Raw genomic sequence first — 26656 nt, 5'->3', positions numbered from 1 at the left:
GAAAGGGGACAAGTGTCTGATTACTGGGGGCCTGATCGCTGGGTCAGCCAGTGATCAGGAGGATGGGGGACTGGAAGTCCCTCTAATGTCTCCTTGTGAATGGAGTGCCAGTTCGCTTGTGTGACTGGCACTCCATTCACTTCTATGGGGCTGCGGGTACAGTAATGCTCCATGCTATTTCTATGCTACCCAGTTATCTCTCAATGTACATCCAGAGATAACACAGACACAGTCACCAGATAACCAGTCACCACAACCTTCCTCCACAATTATAGGACAAAGGGAGCCCCCTCCCTCTGAGTGATGTTACAAATGAATAACACAGGCAATACCTGCCATCTATGTATAGTAGGAAAGCTCCTATCCTGAACTGCTCCATACACTCCTTGTGTACCTGTGATATTTCAGTATTGCTTAGTTTGTTACAATTTGTTGAAATGTCTAGTTTTCTTGGCACATCTACTGTATCCTCTGAAGTGTAAATTGCTGTAGAATATGTTAGCACTATATAACATAAAATGTTATCGTAACTTTTGCAAGCTTTCTTCTTCATTGTGTTTTTGCATCCAACCTGATAGAACAGAATGGTTACTGCTTCTCTGTGGAATAGCTTTTTATTTCTGCTGTATCCTTCTGTCGGCATTGATACAAAACTTTTATATTCTGATCTTCCAAGTTTACCTGATTATTTAAAAAAAAGTTTTCCAGCAGTCTGACCAATCTATGTCTGTCCATATATGTATATATAGTCTGACTGGTGAACAGTAACATGATCATGGTGCTTTTCTACTCAGAGCCTGGTGAACTTCAGAGATATAAAGTCTCACAATCCCTTCACGGCAGTGGTGAAGGTCCTTCATAAGTGTAGAGATGAAGTTTCCAGATCTGTCTCAAGGTATTTCAATATTGAAAGAAAACATTCTAGTACTTGCAATATGTTCTGCTTTAAAGTATAACTCCAATATTTTATTTATTTTTTTGTTATTATGTCAGGAGGTTTTGTGGTGAAAATTTTTAGTAACTTACTTTATTAACCTATTAAACTTTCTTTTAAATAGAAAACAGGCTATAAAGTTCTTATTAACAATGCTGTAAGTAAGGGCACATTCACACGACTGAATTTAAGCCATGAAACTGGGTCCATGTGTTGATTGGATTTACCAGCCTGCACCATATGCCGGGAGGGGAACTCCTAGCAGTATAGTTATCTATGATACCAGGAGTCCCTGCCTCCCAGCGACGTAACAGCGATGCGTTTTAACAGCATAAATCCCTGGATCAGCATCTGATTGCAGAATTTTAGTATAAGGAAAGTGTTTGTTCTCAGTGGGTAGGAAATATAGAAAAAACAAAAAAACTTGATAGTCTTCAGTAGTTGATACCTTTTTAATGGCTAACTAATAATGATGACAGATTACAACGTTTCGGAACGTCTAGGTTCTCAAGTACTTGAGAAAGGAACCTAGACGTTCCGAAACATTGTAATCTGTCATCATTATTAGTTAGCCATTAAAAAGGTATCAACTACTGAAGACTATCAAGTTTTTTTTGTTTTTTTGCAGAATTTTAGCAACTTTGACCTGTAATATTTTAGTTTCAGAAACGCATCTAAACCTGTTTGGAATTTGAAACAACCATCGCAACAATGGCAATGTAGTATATGGCCTTGTTGCTCTTAAGCTACATACACACAACAGTAGTCATTAAATATCCACAAACACTGATCTGCAATCTGCAAGAAAACATCTCAATATGATCCAATCCTTTAGATAAAAACTATGGTTGTGTGCATGAGGCCTAACAGTTAAGAAGCCCAGTCTATGATGATGTGTTCATGTATTATTTGAGCTGGCCAAAAGGGGGTAAAAGAAAGAAGCCAAATTATTTTTCTCCTCTAACAATTCTCCCTAGTGAGTTACTTTTTCTTCTTCCCTATTTTTATAGGTTTGGAATGCAAAATTGTGTAATCTGTCAGAGCGCCCCCAATGAGCCAGTGTGCCTTCCGTGCGACCATATCTTTTGCAGGGTTTGCCTGAGTGAATGGCTAAAGCCTGGCAATAAGAACTGTCCAGTTTGTAAAACACAACTGCCAGATAACTTCACCATTGTTGTGTCTGATGAAGTCAGGTAATTCTTACAGTTACTGGTAGTTAAAGAATAAGTTTACTTGTTAATGACATAAGAGACATGAATTATGTGGAAGTTGAGTAACATTACTTTTATGATAATGATTATCTTTGACAGCTTGTAATATAGTTCATTCCTATCTGTCTATAGTCTGCTGGCAAAGGTGAGGAAGCTATAGGAAAATTTAAAGAAGCAGTCTAGGATTTTATTCATTTATTTTAACTTAAAGCGCAACTAAATTTTTGAACAACTTTTTTAAGAATATCTCTGGAAATAAAGTAAAGTTAGATTGTTCATGGCACCAGAAGCATTGTTCTATGTTTTACAATACCTGAAATATAGGTCATTAAAATAACTTCCCCCAGCCTTCTCTGTATTATACAAGATTGTAGAGACAAGCAAGAAGAAAGAATACATAAGGGACAGAAAAACAGGATTTTATTGAAAAGAGACAAAAAATGTTAATAAAGTATAGGACAACATTTATTAATGACACAAATACTGACAGAAAACCAAAAGTTAGTTGAAAGTTTAGGTACACTCTAAGGGTGCATGCACACTATGTAACGCCGGGCGTGTATGAGAGCCGTACACGCCGGCATTACTGCAGACTGCCGAACACTTCCCATTCACTTCAATGGGAGCGCTCGTAAACGCCGCTGTTACGAGCGCTCCCATTGAAGTGAATGGGAAGTGTTCGGCAGTCTGCCGTAATGCCGGCGTGTACGGCTCTCATACACGCCCGGCGTTACGTAGTCTGAATGCACCCTAAGGGTGCATTCACACGATGTCTTTTGGCACGTAATGTGCCACGTAGACACCGCGGGATCTTTTGCTGGCCGTATACACTCCCATTGTTTTCAATGGGAGCCGGTACCGTATACGCGGCGCTATTTTGCGCCATAATGTATTTGGACAGTCCATCTACAGAAGTAAAATCAGTAACAGAATAAAAGAATCATGATGTATTGTGTATCAGAAGTTCGCTCATTTTGTAGTTATCTTTGTTAACATCATTGCATTATTTGAAGGGATTCCATACAGAAGTATCTTCGGTTCCAGAGACAATGCAATGGATTCTTTCTTGATATTATATGCATCATGTGCTTCAAAGACAGTACGCCACCGGACAAGGAGGTCATTGACCATCTCCTTTGTCTACTTTTTCATGTTGATGTTGGTAAGCCTTTTTTTGTGTCATTGATTTTCATTAATGCAGAATTTATTATTTATTCCTGATATAACCAATGGTCATCTTTACTCTCTCAGATTCCAGGCATTACACAAAATCTCTTTCCTTATTTGACGATGCAGTTGACAAAACCCCAGTGCTTCGTTCCGTCATATTGAAGTTGCTTTTGAAATACAGGTATAGCGCATAGTCAATGTATCTTATATGTTTTAATGGCTTTTTTAAGTTTTATAATATATGTACTTATACAAATATTTCAGTTTTACAGATATAATGGGATATGCTCAAGAGTATTTCAGCAAGGTGGAGAGAAATAACCTTCTTACTGTGTTGGACACTACAGAAGTCTACGTGCTGTTTGTTAACTGTCTAGAGGTAATATATATATATATATATATATATATATATATATATACACACTCCATGGACAAAAGTGCTGGGACACCAATATATTACACCTACGGGAGGTTCCCATTGCATTCTAGATCCATAAATCCATAAGCATTATTATGGAGTTGTCCCCCCCCCCACACACACACACACACACACACACTTTTTACAAGGTTTTGTACAGTGTAGAAGAGCATTTGTGAGGTCAGACACTGATGTTGGATGAGAGGGCCTAGTTCGCTGTGTTAGTATTAGTTCATCCCAAACTATTCCAACCATGTCAGCCTAGGTGGTTGAGGGCGGGTTCACACCTGCGCCCAGTCTTCGATTTATGCAATCTGGCGGGTTTCCGTCTTCTTCTCCGAGAAACTGGACAGGGTACGGAATCCCGGAAGCCAGTTTTGAAACCCATTCACTTGAATGGGTTTGCAAAGTGACCGCCCGTGCGCGGCTTCTGCCTGTCCGCGTCGAAATCATCCTGCAAACCCATGACTGCTGGGTTTCCGTTACCTGTCAAGTTTCTTGGGGCAGAAGATGGAAACCTGCCGGATTGGCTAAAGTGGAGACCGGGCACTGGTGTGAACCCACCCTTATTGTACATGTCCCCTGCACATGTCCCAATTGTTACCAGAGATGAGCCCAAGATTTATCTACTACAAGTTACAAAGTAAAAATCTACTGAATGCTGGGAGATGCTGCTGCTAGTTTTGGGGGCTCTATATTTGGTGACCCGTTTGAATGACAAGTTTGGTTCTGCTATAACTGCCAGTGTCACTTAAATGTTTTACCTTACTAATTTATTGTAGGATTCATTGTTTGAAAAAGGACAAAGAATCCAGTGTGATCCTTCACTCAAAGAAAAATACCTCAAAGATGAAGGATCTTTTCTGGAACAATACATACGTGGCGAAAAAAAATCTGATACTACTGTACAATTTCTTCAGGATGTGGCAAAAGTTAGATTGGCCCTAAACACAGCGGCAGAATTATTATCTGTCAAATCCAAAGGTAAATTGGAAAAGTTACATTTCTAAATATGGATAAAGACGACATTATTCAGTGATGTTTTATAGAAGGAATTTCTAGCTATATGGTAACAATAAACCTAGAATGAAATTGTAAGGATTGGAGTCAGGGTCAGGCAGTGCAAAGTGACACAGCTGGGAAAGCAACACTGTGCAACTAATGACAAAAGGGGTCGCAGGCCCTGCAGCTATAACTATGCTGTAATATCTGAGATGAGGCAGACCCATGCACTTCCTAATTGAAGTGCGCCTACCAAGGCTCCTGACACTTCTATCCGGCGGCTAGGATAAGGGGAGAGGAGGCCCTGAAAGTCCTAGGGACTGGAGTCAAGGGGGTCACACCTAAACAGAAAGCACACTGTAACTGCAATGCAAAACAAAAGACTAAAACAGCATGGAACCAGGGAGGACCACAAGTCCCAGCAAGACACAGAAGAGAAGGCGAGGTCAGACAAGCAAGAGGTCGGGCCAGGAGATATAATAAAGGTACCAAATCAAAAGACAAGGGATAGTCAAAAATACAAGCCGGGCAGATTAACCAAGACAACAGACCGAATATTAACAGACAGGGAATCAGACTGAGCAGGGGGACCAGGAACCACAAAGTGAATGGCTGGCAAGGATCCATGCCTGGGTGGAGTTTAAATAGCAGCAGAGAACACACCTGATGGCTAATGACATGGAGACTGAAGGCAAGGAAAAGATTAACCCTTAATGACCTAAGCACACCCAATAGAACTCCTAACACGTCTCCCAGGGAGACGCCGCGCAGCAAGGAGACCGCGGCGACTCCGTACCCTGACAGTACCCCCCCTTTGAGGAGGGGCCTCCGGACCCTCAAGAGGACCCCCTGGCTTAGTAGGGCAAGAACGGAAAAACTTCTCCACCAATCCAGGAGCGTGAAGGTCTCTGGCTGCCACCCAAACACGCTCCTCTGGTCCATACCCCTTCCAATGTATGAGGAACTGAAGGGAATTCCGCACTCTGCGTGAATCAATGACCCGTTCCACCTCATACTCTAGTTCCCCCTGAACGATCACTGGTTCGGGTGGGGAACGAGTGACCATTGCCGGAACATACTTTTTGAGTAGGGACTTATGAAAAACTGGGTGAATATGGAGGGACCTAGGAAGTGATAATTTGAATGACACAGGGTTGATTATTTCAGAAATGGGATATGGACCAATAAAACGCGGGGCAAACTTAGTAGATGGAACACGAAGTTGGAGATTTTTAGTGGATAAGCAGACCTTGTCACCCACCACAAAGTCAGGTCCAGGGCGGCGCTTTCTGCGAAATTTACTTGATTAGCCTGGGCTTTTCTCAGCGATGCCAGGCTTTCAGCCCATACAGTACAGAGAGATTTAGCAACGTCCTCTACTGAGGAAAAGGCGAATCCTGTTCCTGAGGAGAATCTGGGGTGAAAACCATAGTTAATGTGGAAAGGAGACGACTGAGTCGAGGAGTTGACATGATTATTTAGTGCAAACTCAGCCATGGGCAAATATTCACTCCATTTATCTTGGCAATCAGACACAAAGCACCTCAAATACTGTTTCAAAGATTGATTCAATCTCTCTGTTTGACCGTTAGTCTCTGGGTGGAAGGCTGAGGAGAAAGAAAGAGAGACTCCCAACCTGTTACAAAAGGCTTTCCAAAACCTGGACACAGACTGTACGCCCCTGTCTGACACCACATTAGAAGGAATACCATGCAGACATAAAATGGGACGGATAAACAACCAGGCCAACAATTTAGCTGAAGGCAATTTTTTCAAGGCAACAAAGTGGGACATCTTAGAAAAACGATCTACTACAACCCAAATTACCGATTTCCCTTTAGAGGACGGGAGATCAGTAATAAAATCCATGGAGATGTGTGACCAGGGTCTATTGGGTAGCGGGAGTGGATGTAAAAGACCCGCTGGAAGTTGATGGGGCACCTTAGATCTGGCACAGGTCTCGCAAGAATGAACAAACTTTTTAACATCCCGTTGCCAAGATGGCCACCAATACGTACGTGATAACAGATTCCCAGTACCAGTAATGCCTGGGTGACCTGCCAGAACAGAGGAGTGGATCTCCTTTAAGAGCTCCAAGCGGAGGTGACTAGGGACAAACAATTTACCTGGCGGTAGCGCACTAGGGGCAGCATCCTGAGTGTTGAGGATACGGGTTTCAAGATCCGAGGTCACAACTGCCACTACCACCCCAGGAGCAAGTATATTTTCAGGTTCCCCATCAGAACTACCACTAAGACCAAAACTTCTGGACAAGGCATCTGCTTTAGTATTCTTTGAGCCGGGACGGTAGGTAATTACAAAGTGGAACCTAGTGAAAAATAGAGCCCACCTGGCTTGACGGGGATTTAATCTTTTCGCCTTGTCTAAATATAATAAGTTTTTGTGGTCAGTCAGTACATTCATTTTATGTCTGGCCCCCTCCAGGAAGTGCCTCCACTCTTCAAAGGCCCACTTAATAGCCAGAAGCTCTCTATTGCCAACATCATAATCGGCCTCGGTAGTGGAGAACCTCCTGGAAAAGTAGGCGATAGGTTGGAGGTTGGTAAATGGTTCAGTGCCCTGAGACAGGACGGCTCCTACACCCACTTCTGAAGCGTCAACCTCTACAATAAAGGGCAATTCAGGATCAGGATGGACCAGGACTGGGGCAGAAGTAAAAAGTTGTTTTAAGGTGGCGAACGCTATCTCCGTCTCTGGTGTCCAGGAGGCAGGATCCGCCCCCTTTTTGGTCAAATCGGTGAGAGGTTTAACAATAGAAGAAAAATTTCGGATAAATTTTCGGTAATAGTTGGCGAAACCTAGAAACCTCTGAACTTCTTTTAAGGTAGTAGGTTTCTCCCATTCAAGTACTGCAGATACCTTTCTGGGATCCATACCAATGGTACCAGGAGTAAGGATGTATCCCAAAAAACCTATCTCCTGGACTCCAAATTGACACTTGGATAACTTAGCACAGAGGTGGTTTTGACGTAGCCTAAGAAGAACCTCTTTTACATGTTGCTGATGTGACTCCCAATCCGGTGAGAATATGAGGATGTCATCTAAATAAATTACTAGATATCTACTTAACAGATCCCTAGAAATGTCATTCACAAAACGTTGAAATACCGCCGGAGCATTGCTCAAACCAAAAGGCATAACTAGGTATTCAAAATGACCTTCAGGGGTATTAAATGCGGTTTTCCACTCATCCCCGTCTCTTATCCGAATCAAGTTGTAAGCTCCGCGGAGGTCAATTTTAGAAAACCATCGAGCCCCCACCACCTGGTTAAAAAGATCCGGAATGAGTGGCAGGGGATGTTGGTCTATGACCGTAATCTTATTCAACTCCCTGTAGTCAATACAAGGTCGGAGGCCACCATCTTTTTTTTCAACGAAGAAAAACCCCGCCCCCACAGGAGAAACTGAAGGTCGGATATGTCCTTTAGATAGGCTCTCTTTAATGTACTGGCGCATGGACTCGCGCTCAGGAGCTGAAAGGTTAAAAATGCGACCTTTGGGTAGTTTAGCTCCAGGAACCAAGTCAATTGCGCAGTCATAAGGTCGATGTGGAGGCAAGGCCTCCGCATTGAGCTCGTCAAAGACGTCTTTGAACTCGGTAATAAATTCCGGAATTTTGATATCATTTTTGATAATACAAACAGAATTAATATGAGAAGTACAGGAATCTCCCCATCTAACCAACTCCAAAGTTTCCCAATTAAACACTGGATTATGTACACGCAACCAGGGTAAACCAAGAATAACGTCTGCAGCAAGTTTTTTCATAACAAAAAATGACACTTTTTCAACATGTAAACTGCCGACAAAAAACTGCACCTCAGCAGTACGGGCTAAGATTTTCCCTTCAGACAAAGGGGTTAGATCTGCTCCAGATACCTGAAATGGGTATTTCAAGGGAATCAATTCAATTCCTAGGGCTTGTGCCACCACTTCATGGCTGAAGTTCATGGCGGCACCTGAATCCACCATCGCCTGACATGCAAAAGTTTTATTACCATTAACAAGAATAGCAGGGAGTAAACATTTCTCAATATTATTAGGAGGTACCTGTGTGCCTGAGTGACCCTCCCGGAAATCACTCAGGCATTGGCGTTTCCCGGCGGTGGTTTAGGTCTGGTTGGACAGTTTCTCAGGATATGTCCAGGTTTGCCGCAATACAGACACAGAGCGTTTTCTAGGCGATACTTTCTCCTGGAGGCGGATGTGGACCCCAATATCATTGGTTCTTCCTTAGGTATAGGACTAGAGGTAGGGACAGCAGAAGGAGGTATAGGTTCCGAAAGGACAGACCAGGATTTAGCTGAGGACCCAGGTTTGCTTAATTTCTCTCTACGCCTTTCCCTAAGCCTCCTATCAATAGAAATAGCCAAGGACATAAAGTCTCCTAGATTTTCAGGGACTGGATGACTTACTAGAGCATCTTTTACAGAATCTGATAAGCCTTGTCTAAAAAGGGTTAACAAAGGTCTGTCTGTCCACCCTGACTGCGAGCTCTACTGGCGAAACTCCGTAGAATAGTCCTCAGCAGTTCTAACTCCCTGCTGAATAGACAACAGATGGGACTCGGCCAAGGCAACTCTATTAGGGTCATCATAAATCTGACCTAATGTTTGAAAAAACTTATTTAACGAATTCCATTCAGGAGCTCCAGCAGGTGGAGCCAAGGCCCAGTCTTGTAGTGACCCTCGTAGAAGGGACACCACCAGCGCCACCTGCTCTGCTTCAGAAGAAAGGAAATTAAAACGAAAAAATAAACGGCAAGATTCCCGAAATGTTCGGAATCTGTCTGGTTTACCGTCAAAACGGTCAGGCAAGAGCATTTTAGGATCCTGACGGGTATTCAATGTGGGAAAAACTGGTGATTGAATAGAAGCACCTGCAGCGGCTGATGCTGGATCAAGCAAAGCCTCCAGACGCTGCGAGACTTGGTTAATTAATCCAGCCATGCCCTGCACCTGCCTTGACAGTTCGTCCAGTCGGACAGTTACAGAGTGTTCGGCATCCACACTAAACCGCCGGGCGGCCTGTCTAGGGTAAGGGGTACTTACTAGCTTCATTGTATGCTTAACTACTTCAGTACCGGGCCAACTTGTGGTCCAGGACCAGATACATTTTCAGGTTTTTTTTGTATGTGCGGTTTTGAGGGCTGTAACATTTTTCTTGTATGTCTCATTCAACTAATTTTTGCGCTTTTTTTTCGGGGACACATAGGGCTTTATTTTTATGTTGTTTTTATTTTCGAATGTGTTTTAATTTTTTTTATATCCAGGAAAATATAAACAAAATAGGAGGGAAATTGTGTCTGGTTTTCACTTTTTTATTATTATTTTATTTAATAACACAAAGTGCTACTGAAAAACTTTATAAAATAGTTTATCCTCTCTATTATGGTGATTTTTATTTTGCATGGTGTTGTCGGGGGTGGGGCTATAGCCTTTAATAACGGCTTTTTATTAGCGTATTATTTTATTTATTTTTTAAATTTATTTTATTTACATTTTTTAAAAACTTTTTAATTATATTTTATTTTTATTTTTTTTCAGATTGTGTCCCCATAAGGTCATAAGAGACCTTTGGGGACATCTGATCACTTTCATTTTTTTTTTGTTAGGGAGGCTGATTTCCCCTGCAACTGAGGCTGCGACATTTAGCCTCAGTTACAGGAAGAATCCAGCCTTGTAAGACACTGAGCCTGGCGGATGAAGTGACCTGAGGGCGGCCGCATCATGGCGGCGCCCATAGCCGTGTATACAGCGCTCATTGAGCGCTGTATACACAGCGATCAAGAAGGCAGGGAAGGGAATAAACCTTCCCTACCATGTCTCTGGGAGCTCCGGCTGAAGTTACAGCCGGCTCCCATCCTCAGCCGCTGCATGATCTCGTGCAATAGCTGTGTTCTGATAGGACGTACCGGTATGTCCAGTCAGAACTAGGCAACCACTTCCCGGACGTTTATAGTCTATGGGCGGTCCGGAAGTGGTTAAAGGGGTTGTCCAGGATAAGCACTTTTTAATATGAGGCCAAGGAAGGGGAAAAGAGTAAAAATAAAACATACTCCCCTGTTCCCCGATGCTTCAGTGTATCCCGGTGTGGACCTGTCCCACTTCTTTGACTATGAATGTTCCTGTTTTTACTATTCACAGACAGCAACTAGATAAAGTAAAGAAATCTGTTTCCTTCTCCACTTATTAGATTGCTTACCCACTCCTTCCCTTTACACAGACTCTTATTTATGGTAGCACACCTATCCATACCCAGCCTCTAACACAGAAATCTATGCAGAGGGAAGGGAGGAGTGGAGGATTCTGCCAGCTAGTAATTCATTTATTGCCTCATTCTGTACATTGGTAAACCATTACTTTACATAATATAATGGAGTTAGAAGTCCTTTCTTAAGTACAATGTGTAGCAGAGTTTAGTGGCTATAGCATTGTTGGTTTTTTTTTTTTAGGAGCCTCTTCCTCTCTCTCCATAGCCTTCTATGTTAGAAGTAACTTGGCCTGATAAATGGAGATAGAAGCATTTTTCTTTAGGAAGATATAAAAATTGTAAAATTGAGACATAAATGAAACAAATCTGATTAGAATCTTAACTGATATAAAAGCAGAAAACCCTTCACCAATTCATACAACTATTACTGCAAATAGAAATTCGCCCTGAATATTAAAATATTTCTATTAGTCATATATTATATTTCTAATATTTGTGAGCCTGTAAACAAATTGTCATCTTGACATATACAGTGGGGCAAAAAAGTATTTAGTCAGTCACCAATAGTGCAAGTTCCACCACTTAAAAAGATGAGAGGCGTCTGTAATTTACATCATAGGTAGACCTCAACTATGAGAGACAAAATGAGAAAACAAATCCAGAAAATCACATTGTCTGATTTTGTAAGAATTTATTTTCAAATTATGGTGGAAAATAAGTATTTGGTCAGTAACAAAATTTCATCTCAATACTTTGTTCTATATCCTTTGTTGGCAATGACAAGGGTCAAACGTTTTCTGTAAGTCTTCACAAGGTTGGCACACACTGTTGTTGGTATGTTGGCCCATTCCTCCATGCAGATCTCCTCTAGAGCAGTGATGTTTTGGGGCTGTCGCTTGGCAACACAGACTTTCAACTCCCTCCAAAGGTTTTCTATAGGGTTGAGATCTGGAGACTGGCTAGGCCACTCCAGGACCTTGAAATGCTTCTTACAAAGCCACTCCTTTGTTGCCCTGGCGGTGTGCTTTGGATCATTGTCATGTTGAAAGACCCAGCCACATTTCATCTTCAATGCCCTTGCTGATGGAAGGAGGTTTGCACTTAAAATCTCACGATACATGGCCCCATTCATTCTTTCATGTACCTGGATCAGTCGTCCTGGCCCCTTTGCAGAGAAACAGCCCCAAAGCATGTTGTTTCCACCCCCATGCTTTACAGTAGGTATGGTGTTTGATGGATGCAACTCAGTATTCTTTTTCCTCCAAACACGAAAAGTTGTGTTTCTACCAAACAGTTCCAGTTTGGTTTCATCAGACCATAAGACATTCTCCCAATACTCTTCTGGATCATCCAAATGCTCTCTAGCAAACTTCAGACGGGCCCGGATATTTACTGGCTTAAGCAGTGGGACACGTCTGGCACTGCAGGATCTGAGTCCCTGGCGGCGTAGTGTGTTACTGATGGTAGGCTTTGTTACATTGGTCCCAGCTCTCTGCAGTTCATTCACTAGGTCCCCCCCCGTGGTTCTGGGATTTTTGCTCACCGTTCTTGTGATCATTTTGACCCCACGGGGTGAGATTTTGCGTGGTGCCCCAGATCGAGGGAGATTGTCAGTGGTCTTGTATGTCTTCCATTTTCTAATTATTGCTCCCACAGTTGATTTCTTCAATCCAAGCTGGTTGCCTATTGCAGAGTCAGTCTTCCCAGCCTGGTGCAGGGCTACAATTTTGTTTCTGGTGTCCTTTGACAGCTCTTTGGTCTTCACCATAGTGGAGTTTGGAGTCTGACTGTTTGAGGGTGTGCACAGGTGTCTTTTTATACTGATAACAAGTTTAAACAGGTGCCATTACTACAGGTAATGAGTGGAGGAAAGAGGAGACTCTTAAAGAAGAAGTTACAGGTCTGTGAGAGCCAGAAATCTTGATTGTTTGTAGGTGACCAAATACTTATTTTCCACCATAATTTGCAAATAAATTCTTACAAAATCAGACAATGTGATTTTCTGGATTTGTTTTCTCATTTTGTCTCTCATAGTTGAAGTCTACCAATGATGTAAATTACAGACACCTCTCATCTTTTTAAGTGGTGGAACTTGCACTATTGGTGACTGACTAAATACTTTTTTGCCCCACTGTATGTTGTGATATAGAGATTGTTGTACAGATGACAGGCTGCTGGATGTAGAGCCATTTTTCTATGACCATAAAGTAATAGATATTTTATTTTAGGAGCCACCAATGAGAATTACTTGCAGTGTGTGAAGAAGTTGTGCTCGATGTCTGGCAATGACTGGTATAGAGTTTATCTAATTCGAAAACTGGCAAATATGGATGGTATCGACACTGTGCAAAGGCATTTTAAGGATGCAAAGTTTGCGTGGCTTTTTCCAAGAGCAATGATACAGAATAAGGTAAAATCTATCTATCTATCTAAAATAAGACATAGGAAAATAAGACATCCCCAAAAACACTGCAGCCGGCAGAACACTGTGCACGATGTTCCGTGTGCACAGGTATGCCGGCTGCTGCCTCTGCTGTGATACCACTGTTCCTGCTGCTGTAAGATGACCTGGGAAAGCATCGTATGCTGCGGGGAGTCCACTCTCCCAGCTCATCCCACAGCAGCCGGAACAGTGGTATCACAGCAGAGGAGGCAGCCAGCTTTCCTGTGCACACGAAGCACAGCGTTCAGCCGGCTGCAATGCCCACTAAGTGAGGCTCTCCGGCACAACCACCAGAAGCCTCGCTAATCTCTGCTTAGCCCCGCCAACCACTTCCACCACCGTGACCAACAGCAGCACCAGCACTGCTATGAAGATGGGGAAGGTAACTAGCATACCTCCCCCCCACCACCACCTCTTGCACCACCTACAACCGGCAGTCATGCCGGCACTCCGTTAAGGAAGCGCCGGCATGACTGCCGATTGTCCCCCGCTCCAGCCGCTCCATAAAACATCCCCTGAAAATAAGACAGGTCATATATTTCGGAAGAGAATTTAATATAAGACACTTTCTTATTTTCGGGGAAACAGGTAAGAATAGTGTCCTGATAAGATATATAGCTGACTAGAGAAAGAACACTGATCCCTGGCATAATACAGTGCAATTCTTCTATTATACAATGTGATGTACATTGAAGTCCCCGAGTTAAAGAATGTTTGCAAATATGTTTGTCTCCGAATCCCATCCAGACCTCAAGATTGTAGGAGACTCCAGGGCTCATTCTCCTAACTAAAATCCTGTCTTTAACATTACACAGAAAATTCACTTCTAATTTACATGGTACAACATAAAGCAAATATAATATGTTTGTATGACAAAAACATTAACTAAATCTCCCCCTTCCACACATTACTCTTTTACTTTTTTTGTTGCAGGATACTCAAACAAACCAAATTGATCAGTTCCTGGTGTGTGGTGACAGCTACAAAGCTATCAGAGATGGTATTGGTAGAGCAATGATCGAGGGCAAAGAAGAATGGATTCAAAAAGCCCTAGAGGTAGCCATAACTGCATCAATCTAGTGGTTACTTACACATGAGGAAAGCTATTAATACCATTGTCTACAATGAATCTCTTTTATTCTCCTTTTCTTAAAGGCCACCAATTTAAGACCCTTCATTGTTTACCAGATAAACCCCCGTATGTTAGTAGTAGTTTTTGGTGGCTTCCCAAAATTGCCACGTGAAAACTTAGAGGTTGTTCCATTAAGAACACTTATTCCGTGCTTCTCCACGACTGCGGCTCCATTTACTGCTATGAGACTGCAAAGACTCCAGTAAATGAAGTGCTGGTCATGTAAGTGCACTGGCGCTCCATTCACAAGAAGGAAGCATGGGGGGGGCTAGTGTTCCCCTGTTCTCTGGGATACCTCCCAGCAATCTGACGCTTACCTTCTCTCCTGTGGATAGGGACTGAGTGACCTCAAGAGGGACAACCCTTTTAAATCTCTATTTTTGTTGTCTTTTCTCATAAGTAAAAGTGCAATTGGAAACACAAATTTTATAAATTAATATCCATTTAGGTGAATAAGATTGATTTACAAGAACAGGTACATATGTTAATGAAAGTACAGAGCTAGGCCTGATAAGCGATGAAAGGGTCTTGACGTTTGCTGAATCTGACTTACACTGATCTTATATGATGGCCTATATTAAGGTCATATTTTAGTAGTGTCATTAGTTTCACCATAGCCCAGTTGCATCTATACATTTTGAACTCTTTTATTATGGAGAGCTGTCATTTAATCCCTATGCGGAGGGCTTGCTGTGCAATACAGGATTACATCATCACCTATCAAATCCCTACAGTGTCTGTGAGTGTTGAGTGCAGAATCTCAAGTGTACTGTATTTCTAAGAGATGTAGCTTAACACAATTGGGATGGCATATTAAAGGGGTTTTTGAGATAAGATAGGTCATCAATCAAAGATCAGCAGGGATCTGAAACCTGGAATCCTTACAGATCAGTGATTGAAGTAACAATGGTGCTTTGTGAGCACCAGTTTTGCTTTACAATATAATATTCATAACATAGTTATGTGCTGCTTAGTCCCTTTTCAAACAATTGATTTGGATTTTGAGCTTTAGATAGTCCAAAGGATAGGACATCAGGTTTTCTAGGGTTGGAAAACCCCTTTAATGATCTGAATAGTCAATTATAATGCTATTGTATTGTAGTGCAGTATATTAAAGGGATCCTATCATACAAACCCTTTTTTTTCCTGAGTAACACGTCGGAATAGCCTTAAGAAAGGCTATTCTTCTTCTACCTTTTGTTGTCTCCTCTGCGCCGCCATTCCGTAGGAATCCGAATTCTTGTTGGTATGCAAATGAGTTCTTTTGCAGCACTGGGGTGCGCCCCAGCACTCAAACAGCACTAGGGGTGTCCCCAATGCTGCGAGAGAACTCTCTCTAGCGCTGCTTCCATCTTCATCAGCAGTGTCCTCTTCATCCTCTTCTTCCGGTGGTGGCTTGTAACGTCTAGGCCTCGGGCCAAGCAGACTGCACAAGCCCACAGAGGATGAAGAGGACACTGCTGAAGAAGATGGAGGTGGCACTGGAGAGAGTTCTGTCGCAGCATTGGGGACACCCCCAGTGCTGTTTGAGTGCTGGGGCCCACCCCCAGTGCTGCGAGAGAACTCATTTGCATGCCAACAAGAACCGGGATTGCTACGCGACGCGGAGAAGACAACGAAAGGTAGGAGATGAATACCCTTACTTAAGGGTATTCCGATGTGTTACTCAGAAAAAAATGGGTTTGTATGATAGGATCCCTTTAAGAAGCTTACATTAAAATGATTGGAGTTGTGTTGTTAGTTTAACAATGAATTCTACCTTTAACATCTTGTTCTTGGTTTACTTTTAATACTCACGGACAGTAACATTACTAGACAGTAATTTTACCTTTCTTTCCTAAGGAGTGTAAAAACCCCAACAATGAGTTCGCTGTTCACGTAATTCTTGCTGTATTTCGTGAAATATCCTTGTATTATGGGATCCAAAATAATCCAGAACATGAGACAGTGGCTGTAAGTCTTTCATTAATGTTGTTAAACTGAATAAAATAGTTATGTATCTGTGTAAATGTCTATAGATATTCCAGTTATCTATCAAATATATTCACTGTTGTGTTTGTAATAGGAACATGAAGCCATAAAGAATTGTATCAAGAACATCAATATTCTCCAAGAAGGAGCAACTAAACACTTTGTAGAGACATTGCTCAGCAACAACCGACCAGTACTACGAGTTGTTCCTCATATTAGAAGCTCACGCATCACTGTTTTTGGACTGGCGATACATATGGCTGCTGTACTACTCAATGGGAATAATCACCTTTTTTCACCGCTAAGAAATTTGTCTTTTATTCCATCAAGAATGCAGGTATTTAATAATTACTAACTTTACAACAAACTTTAGTACAGATGTACATTATAAGGAATTGGAAAGACACCTTGTAAGAGAAAAATGTTTACAGACTGTTTCCTTGCTTCTGTACTAAACAATAAAAGTTGCACGGCTTACCGTATATACTCGAGTATAAGCCGACCCGAATATAAGCCGAGGTCCCTAATTTTACCACAAAAAACTGGGAAAACTTATTGACTCGAGTATAAGCCTAGGGGGGAAATGCAGCAGATACTGGAAAAATTCAAAAATTAAAATGGTCGGAGTTTTTGGATGCAGTAGTTGCTGGGTGCTGGGGAAGGGGAGGGGGTGTTTTGGTTGTCTGTCTGCCCCTTCCCTGAGCTTGAGGACTGGGTTTTTTTCCCCCACTTGGAATTCAGCCTGGCTGAATATAGGGTATCTGCAGTGCTCCTATTAACCCCTTCACGACGGAATAGGAGCACTGCAGATACCCTATATTCAGCCAGGCTGAATTCCAAGTGGGGGGAAAAAAAACAGTCTCAGGGAAGGGGCAGTTAGACAACTTTGTTTTCGAGCTACAGCGTTTACCGTACATGAAAAATATTTTTATAGATTGGTAGAGCGGGCGTTTTCGGACACAGGGATACCTAATTTGTATATGTTTCACAGTATTAGTTTTATATGTGTTCTAGGGAAAGGGGGGGGGGTGATTTGAATTTTTTATACTTTATTTTTTATTTTTTTTACATTTATTAGACCCCCTAGGGGTATTGAACCCCAGGGGGTCTGATCACTAATGCAATGCATTACAATGCTAATGCATTGCAATACATTGCAAAAATCGTCATTTCTTTTGCAGGCTGCATAGAGCAGCCTGCAAAGGAAAAGCACTGCAGCTGGTGAGCCTTTACAGAGATGCTGAGGGGAATCCCCGGACGCAGGCAGGAGCATGGACCTGAAGGAAGACCTCTGCCGCCGGACCTGAAGGGGAACTGTGGCCGGCCATCGGCAAAAGCGCTGAGGGGAATCCCCGGCAGACTCTGCTGCCTGGATTTCCCCTTAGCGCTTCTGCCAATGGCCAGCTTTTCTTTTGCATGCCGAGGTCTTCAGGTACGTGCTCCTGCCAGGGATCTCTCCTTCAGCTCCGGCGGCTGAGGTACGCGCTCCTGCTAGCAGCCGGGGATCACCCCAGCGCTTCAGGGCCGCATTTGAGAGAGCGGTCGCGTCCGCTCTCTCCAGGGGCATGGCGGCATCTCCACTGTAACTCCGTCATTACCACTGTAAGAGTTACAGTGGAGGTGCCGATTCTAATGGCGACCGCTCTGGAGCAGAGCGGTCGCCATTATAGCTACAGACTACGCAGCACAGACCCGGCATCCAGACACCGGGGCAAGTGTCAGGCCCGCAGCATCGCCATGGCGATGCTGTTCATCGCAAACTACAGAAGTACTTACGGTACTTCTGCTAGAAGGCCCCGGTACTTCTGCCTGGAGCGTGGCGATGCTGCGGCCCGGCACCAACCCCCATGTCTGTATGCCGGGTCTGTAACTACGGTATTACCGTAATGACCCGAATATAAGCAGAGGCAGACTTTTTCAGCCCAAAAACTGAGCTGAAAAACTCGGCTTATACTCGAGTATATACGGTAGATTATACAGGTCTATAAAAGTCAAAACAAAGGGGAGGTGGAGGAGTGAGTAGAGGAAGAACAATAGCAGAAGAAAAACAAGATTAGTATCATAGGGCAGTTAAGTAGAAGCTTTCTATCATAACCAAAATACTTTACTGACATCAGTACCTGTCAGTAGTTCTGTATATATGTCCTGCATTAGGATGTTTTTGAATGAGAGAGACAGAGTAATGGAGCAGATTCTCCTCAATTCAGTGGAACAGATTTATGAAAACTATCCCAAAGAAAAACTGTCCTAGTTGCCCATTGTGTCCAATCACAGCACAATTTTCAATTAATATAGCACATTTGAAAAATATAGTCAGTGCTGTGATTTATGCCTATGGGCAACTAGAACAGTTTTTCTTTAGTTTTCTCAAATCTGTCTCACTGACTAGAGGAGAATCTGCTCCATAACTCTGTTGCTCTCATTCAGAAACATCCCCATGCAGAACATATATACAGAACTACTGACATGAACTGATGTCAGTAAAGTACTTTGGATGTGATAGAAAGCTGTAAAAGACAGTTTTGATAAATATGACCCACTGTGTTCAGTCTATGGCAGCTAATCTCCACTCACCAGCTCAGTGAGAACTGCATGCTACAGATAGAGAGTACAGAGGGGAAATCCACTAAAATTACATAATCATATAACTACAAAGTCATATAATGGCCAGAAGTAGTGTTATTCCTTGTGTAAACACACTGTACTGTTGAATGAAGGATTGCTTAAAGGTTATCTATACACATTAAATTATCAGAGATTGTTTGTCACGTTGCTTTGTAACATTCTGTTCAGTAGTTCTACACAATGTATACTTACTACGTATATTTAATAACTTTTAGAATTCTTATTTGCCAACAATGCCAGAAGACTTAATGACCTATGCTAAATCTGCCATGGGGGAACAACTTCATTGGTACCGTAAGTGAAATTTATTTATTTATGCACTTATTTAGTTATTTATGCATAACTTGTACTGATAGATATAGTTAATGTTTGTGGTAAAACGCATTTAAAACTTAAAAGTCTTCTGTACCCACAAAAAACATTGCTATACAAATTGCTAAATACATTGAAACAAAATGTAAACACTACTGAAAGCTGAAGGGAATAAAATGTTACTGGTTTAATGCTAAACTTTCAGACAGCTAAAGGGTTACAATGTACACATGACACCATAGATATGTGACAACTATATTTACTTGAGCCATAATGTCAAAATCTGCAATAAAATAGTGACATTTTTAGGAGAGTTTTTCCGATTTTAAAGGGATTCTATTATTGGGAAAACTCATTCTTAACTAAGTGTATATTTGCATAGCCTTTAGAAAGGCTATTCCAGACATGCCTTTAGTTTGTTAATCCTCTCAGCCGTTTTTGAATTAGCTCACTTTTATTGATATGCTAATAAGCCATGTCGGAGCATCGGAAGTTCAGTGAGAACTGTCTGTTATGTGCACACTGGGGGGGGGGGGGGGTGAGAGCCAGGGAGGGCTGATGAGTCATCAGCAGCAGCCGCCTCCCTGTTCTCACCTGCCCCTGTGTACAGGGGTGATGCTTCCCCTTTCGCCGCCCGAGGCGAAGGACAGAAAGCCGCCTCCCCCCCCCCGCCGGAACGGGGGCGTGGCTTAACGGAGGGGGCGTGACAAATCGAAGGGGGTGGGGCTTAGCGCAGTTCGCCAGCAGAGAGCAGGCCCGGAGACTGCTTGCGCTCTGCCTGAGCGTGAGCGGAGGCAGCTGGAGCAGCGCTGCTCCAGTGGCCTCCCCAAACCACCGCTCCGTGCTAAGCCAGTCCAGGACAGCTTGTCCTGGACTGGCTTAGGTTAGCAAAAATGCCGCCCTCTCTGAGGCCCTGGCATAGCGCCGCCTGAAGCGCTCGCTTCAGGTTGCCTCATGGGAGGTGCGGCGCTGCCTGTGTACATACAGCAGACAGTGCTCACTGAACTTCCGGAGTGCACATTGCTGGCTAATTAGCATATCAATAAAAGCGGGCTAATACAAAAACGGCTGAGAGGATTAACAAACTAAAGTTATGCCTGGAATAGCCTTTCTAAAGGCTATGCAAATATATACTTAGTTAAAAATGAGTTTTCCCAGTGATAGAATCCCTTTAATGTAACTGTTAACGGGTTAAGTGTATAGCACTATTTTAATCCCCCTTGATATTTTTAAATGTTAAAAATTTTAACTTATTATAATTTTTTTTATTTCTAATAGTTTGCCCTAATGGACATTATTGCACTATTGGTGAGGTAAGTTTTTAAATTTGCAAATTTAAGGCTTATATTGCTTATTTTAATATTGTAAACTGTAAAATAAATTACTGAATTTCTTAATAAAATATTATGAACCATAAAAAGAAATTCTATATTTCTTTATCTAGTGGATCACTGATTCAGCATTCCGTATATCTGAACAATGGGGTAACCCAGGTGTGGGTTATTGTCCATCTGAAGTTTAGCAAAGCCTTTGATACATTTTACGATTTTTAAAAGTGCCATAGGAGAAGGTTTTGTAGGTAATGTTTGGTTTGCCTGTTTGCTGATGACCTGGAAGTGTGTAATAGGGGTGATATTCGTAAAAAGAACATGGAAAAGATTTAGCGTTACTGGATTAATGGTCCAAACAATGAAAAGTTTAGATCAGTGTGTCAAAATACAAAGTAATGCACTCTTAAAGAATAATCTGTGAGAGGTTCTGCGTTAGCCACTACTTTAAGAGGATTTCTGGGTAATGATTTTAGATGGCTTAAAGGGGTTGTCCCATGAAAAGCATCCTATCTATACTGCTAGTTGATGTGGATTTAAGACTTTTCCTGAATACATTGCTTTATCAAAACTGCTTTGTTTGGCAGCTATCTTAATTTATTCACTTCATTGTTTACATTCATTTCTATGGTCACTGGGCTTATCTATTCAGTTCTCAAGTGAGGGGGGGGAGGGACTGAGTGCTTGGCAGCAGCTCTGAGCTGTTTATGTCTGACAAGTAAAGGAGCTCCTCAGATAGGGGAGGGAGGAGATGACAGCTCCGTCATTTCTGATTCTGGTTTAATTGAATTTGGCTGATAAGGTATGAGATAAGGAGTCCGTTACCTCTGTATGTAATGCAAGCTGACTCAAATCCAGCTCTGCTACATCAGCTTCATACTGTGGTAATGAATTTACAACCAATCCCTCAGTACTGACTGCAAACATAGCAGATAGCAGAGCAAGTGAAACCCTGTCCACCAATATGCCGAGAAAACCAGGAAGTGAACAGAGCAGACAGCCTGAAGGTTGGTGAACAAGGGATATGGGAATACCCCTTTAAGAAGAGCCAACAGTGTAGCCAGAAGGAAGGGAAAGCAAATCAGATGTTTGGATGTATATCTAGAACAATAACCAGTAAAGAGATTGTAATCTGGTTGTATAGAGCACTGGTGAGATCACATCTGGAATACTGTGTCCAGTTCTGAAAACCTCACCTATAAAAAGTTAATAGAATGGGTCTAAATATGGTCTACAAAAATGAAGAAAGGTTGTAAGTAGGTTTTCCCATCTCAGTTTCTCCTGCTCTCCTGTCAGAGTGGAGAGCACAGGTTGACCAATAGACAGACATGAGGGAGGAGATTTTAGACCGGAAGCATCGCTTTAGTGTCTAGACTGATAGATGAGCCTGGCAGCTGCATTCAGAATAGATTGTAGAGGAGAGATTTTAGTAAGGGGAAGACCGACTAGTAGGGAGCTACAGTAGTCAAGGCACGAGTGAATCATGGAGATAATAACGGTCTTTAATGTTGCTATGTTAGGAGAGAAAACCTGTACAAATAAGGGTGGGTTCACACCTGTGCCTGGTCTCCGCTTGAGCCAATCTGGCGGGTTTCCATCTCCTGCCCCGGAGACTTTGTGTCCAGTTAAAAAAAAACAAAAAAAAACCTGTTTTGCCACGGAGAGGCAGAAGACGCACAGGGGCAGTCACTTTGCAAACACATTCAAGTGAAAGGGTTTGAAAACTGACCACCAGGTTTCCGTCCCCTGTCCAGTTTCTCGGGACAGAAGATGGAAACCCGCCGGATTGGCTAAAGCATAGACCGGGCGCAGGCGAGAACCCGCCCTAAGGAGTCAGGTGCAGGAAGAATTTTGTTACATGTTTAATAGCAACATACAACAGTCAATTTAGTCAGGGAAGAGAAACAGATGAACATCACAATTGAATGGGGTTTTTTGTTTTGTTTTGTTTTGTTTTTCAAATAGGAAATTCAAGTGTTTATTATACAGACATATGAGAAGATTAGACGGATTCTCTTTATGTACCTACTGAATTGTGTAATTTCAAATATTTTCATACTTTTTCAGTGTGGTCAGCCAATGCAGACGAGTCGATGTTTAGACTGCGGAGCTGCTGTTGGCGGGGAAAATCATAGAGCTCACACAGGATTCCAGAGAATTCAGTATGTTTCTATTTGTATTACAACATGATATGCATGATAAATCTAATTAAAGCTAATTAAATCTTGATTTATTTGGATAGGTCTCTTACATGCTTCATTAATAATTATAACATGTCAGAAATAACAGCAGTAATGTTCCATAATCATAAAGGCCGTGTATACGTTTGTGGTAATTTTTAAACCATTTGAATAAAGAATAAAAGTGCTTTTTCTCTGCAACCGTGGGGCTCTGAAACACAAGAAAGGTATTATTTTCATTCTGCAACCTCCATCTACAGCACTAAGGAAGCCATTTAAAGTAGCTGGGTACAGACATAGTCTCCATTTCAGCTGAAATCTTAAACTGCTAAGAATTCAGCCTAAACAAGTGGTTATGAGCAGTTAGGACAATGGAGAGAACACTCAGAGAACGTCAGACAGCTTCGCAGATGGATATCTATGAAAAGGAGACATGGGAGTATATACAGTATATGAGAGCCGATATCGACTGCAAAGTAAAAGCAAGCAGCATTTTAATGCAACCATATTTCAAAAATGATTTTTAATACTAGATGTGTGACTATTACGAGAACAACTGAATCTGGTACAGCAGTTGTATGAGAGAGTAATATTATCAGTACTGATGGGAGTAGTAGTCCATTCAGGGGCAGCAGTGAGCGGTTAACAAGAAATAAGAGCAGAGCTGCAGTCCAGTTAATGTATATCATGAACTGACTAGGAGCAGACCACTTCCACTCCCCAGTCACTGTAGTAGCTTCCAGCACCAGAAGGCTACCGAACCAGCTGATCTGTGCAGGGTCCGGGTGTTGGACCCCACAAATCAGATACTGATGATCTATCTTGTGGACAGGTCATTAGTAGGGCTGAGCCGATCCTGACTTTTCAGGATCGATTTTAAAATCCGATTTCCGATCATTTTTCATTCCAACCCAATCTCGATCCCAATTCTGATCCCAATGCAAGTCAATGGGATTTTTTTTTATTAATCGGAGATCGGATTTTAAAAGCGATCCTATTCACTATACAGCATGGAATCTAAGAATTGTTAGAATCCACGCTGTGTAGTGAATCACTAAATAGCCAGAGGATTTTTTTTTAATCCTCTGGCTACTTAGTCCCCCCTGGTGTCCACTTACCTCCAGAGATGGCTGCTCCACTGTTCTTTGCATCGCTGCCGCTCCAGCTGCAGTCTTCTTCTCCATTCGCTGCCCCCTCCCTGCCAGGTTAGGAGAGTGTAGGCGGGTACTGGGAGGGGAGACGTCACATCTCCCCGCCCTGTACCCGCCCACACTCTCCTCACCTGGCAGGGAGGGGGCAGCGAAGCGAAGAAGACTGCAGCTGGAGTGGCAGCGAGGCAAAGAGCAGCGGAGCAGCCATCTCTGGAGGTAAGTAGCTACTAGAGATGTTACTTTAGTCTCCCATTAGAATGAATGGAGGCAGCCGGCGCGCAGGGGGTTAAGGCTGTTTGCCGGCTGCTTCCATTCATTCCTATGGAACCGCAGCGGAGCCTTCACACTGAGTATACACTGAGTATATACTGAGTATACTCAGTGTGAAGGCATTGTGAGAAATACTACCAATCTCAATCCAACCTAAAAAGATCGTGTTCGGAATTCCGATCGCGATCCTGAAATTTTCTCGATCGCCGATCTGAATCCGATTTTTTCTGAACACGATCGCTCAACCCTAGTCATCAGTATAAAACACATCAGGAGCCATGGAACCCCTTTAAGAGCTCCTGTGGATCCCATGACCATTTATTCATAGAGCACTTGTAATAATGAATAAAGGGTACAGAAATAATGGTAAGACATGGGAAAGCAGTAATGCCTGTCAGCATACATCCCATTGCAGCACCTCCTATAATCCGCAGAGATGGGGGTGGGGGGGAGAAGTACATAACAGGAGACTAAGGGTGCATTCACACTACGTAACGCCAGCGTGTATCACAGCCGTACATGCCGGCGCTACAGCAGGGCTGCCTAACACTTCCCATTCATTTCTATGGGAGCCGGCATGCTAGCGCTCCCCATAGAAATGAATGGACTGCTTTTTTCCATTCATTTCTATGGGGAGCGCTCGCATGTCGGCTCCCATAGAAATGAATGGGAAGTGTTCGGCAGCCCTGCTGTAGCGCCGGCGTGTACGGCTGTGATACACGCTGGCGTTCCGTTGTGTGAATGCACCCTTAGGTAATTATAGTCTTTTCAATGAATTAATGTTTCGCTCAAGTACCAATGGTGAGTTTCACAAATAGTGATGTGGGCATTTTACATACAGTTTTTTTTTTTTAGATTCCCACCTTTTGTTATGTGCTCCAAGTTCCTGTGACATGCAGAGTAGCTTCACATAACTTGTATGTTGTTCATTTTACTTGTAACTTATGGAATTGTCTACACATGACCATGGTATAAAGTGATTTATCTGGAGAAGGTTTTATGTTACTTTTCTATGTGTAAACAGGCACAATGAGGATCGGACACAGACAGGACACGTCTTGGGAGCCCCAGAGCGCCAAGGAGCAGTTATCGCTCCAGACAGAGATCTACCGGCTCCTGCATTTATTATCCTGAGGATGGTGACACATCTATCAATGCTCCTGGGCTCAGAAGAAGATTTACAGGTACTTATCCAGAATGTGCTATACCAGACAGAGTCTTTATTCATGAAGGTTATTTATTGCTGACTTTACCACATATAGAAAACCTGTCTCATCCACTGTTGTCTTCTCTAACAGAATGTGGTACGCATTGTGAAGCCACCTGTTCCAGACGTAAGAAGTTTCCTCTTTCATCACATAGACAGAGATCTAGAAAATCTAAGGAACACTCTTGGAAAAAGTGCAGATGATACGACTACCATTGTACATCTTGTACTTTGTCAGATGCTGAATCCAGATCAGCGCGGACAATGTAAGTGAATATTTTGATGTATTTTACATTTGTTCAAAACTAAAAAATATCATATTAAATATGCAGAAATAATAAATTGTAAATTTGCTACAAACCAGACTGGTTCTGCTCAGTGGTTGGGATATTTCTACAGTAATATATACAACGCATATATTTATGATTCCTGAGGCTAGCAATTTGAGTCAAAGTAATAAAGTAACAAACAACTAAAATATAGCTTTTACTAAATATTTATGCTCCAAAAACTATTATAATAGAAGTATATTATGATGAATAGATCAAGGCTTTTTGGTTATGATAAACCCTAAGCCGGTGGGCTATTATAAGGTGACGTCTTAAGGCATGCCCTGGTCTGGGAAACTCGAGTCGGCTATATTGTCTCCCCAGGTCAGCCTATGAAGCGGACATTGGAGTGTTTCAAGAGATAACCCTCTACCATATAGATAATAAGCAAAATGAGAGCTTAGAAGGGCTATGGAGGTAGCCACTGTCCAGTGGCTCTACCTCCACGCCTTAGTATTAAGCTGTCCAACCACTGCCTATTTTCTGTTTTATTAGATAGCCCCTGATGAAGCGCTCACCTTAGCACAGAAATACGTAGGGACAACTTGTTATCATCAGATAGGGTCACCATTAGCTACCTCTTTTAGGCAGAAGAGTGCTGAGAGTAATAGTCCACATTTGGTTTGAACACTACAGCAGACAAGTGGAGATAGAATGTATACAGAGTAAGATAGCTATATTCACCAATGGAGTGATAAATGCTAGTTTATCTTTCTGAGTGTGTGCAGAATGTTGTTTC

At 42.3% G+C, this 26656-nt stretch overlaps 1 protein-coding gene across 1 annotated transcript in view; it reads left to right on the top strand.

Moving 5' to 3' along the window:
- Positions 1-26656, top strand: part of LOC142203891 (E3 ubiquitin-protein ligase RNF213-like) — a 335709-nt gene that overhangs the window by 277914 nt on the left and 31139 nt on the right. Inside the window, exons 39-53 of the mRNA XM_075274990.1 lie at positions 795-895; positions 1945-2127; positions 3159-3307; positions 3397-3496; positions 3580-3694; positions 4516-4717; positions 13198-13379; positions 14346-14468; positions 16387-16497; positions 16610-16852; positions 19356-19434; positions 20731-20765; positions 22848-22942; positions 25406-25565; positions 25680-25854. Of these exons, the coding sequence (XP_075131091.1) occupies positions 795-895; positions 1945-2127; positions 3159-3307; positions 3397-3496; positions 3580-3694; positions 4516-4717; positions 13198-13379; positions 14346-14468; positions 16387-16497; positions 16610-16852; positions 19356-19434; positions 20731-20765; positions 22848-22942; positions 25406-25565; positions 25680-25854 (2053 nt within the window). The remainder of the gene's footprint in view (positions 1-794; positions 896-1944; positions 2128-3158; positions 3308-3396; positions 3497-3579; positions 3695-4515; positions 4718-13197; positions 13380-14345; positions 14469-16386; positions 16498-16609; positions 16853-19355; positions 19435-20730; positions 20766-22847; positions 22943-25405; positions 25566-25679; positions 25855-26656) is intronic.

The sequence above is a fragment of the Leptodactylus fuscus genome, chromosome 5 (assembly GCF_031893055.1).
Source record: "Leptodactylus fuscus isolate aLepFus1 chromosome 5, aLepFus1.hap2, whole genome shotgun sequence".
NCBI classification, from domain to species: Eukaryota; Metazoa; Chordata; class Amphibia; order Anura; family Leptodactylidae; genus Leptodactylus; species Leptodactylus fuscus.
The sequence above is the reverse complement of the archived record's forward strand: the minus strand, read 5'-3'. Positions and strand labels throughout refer to the sequence as shown.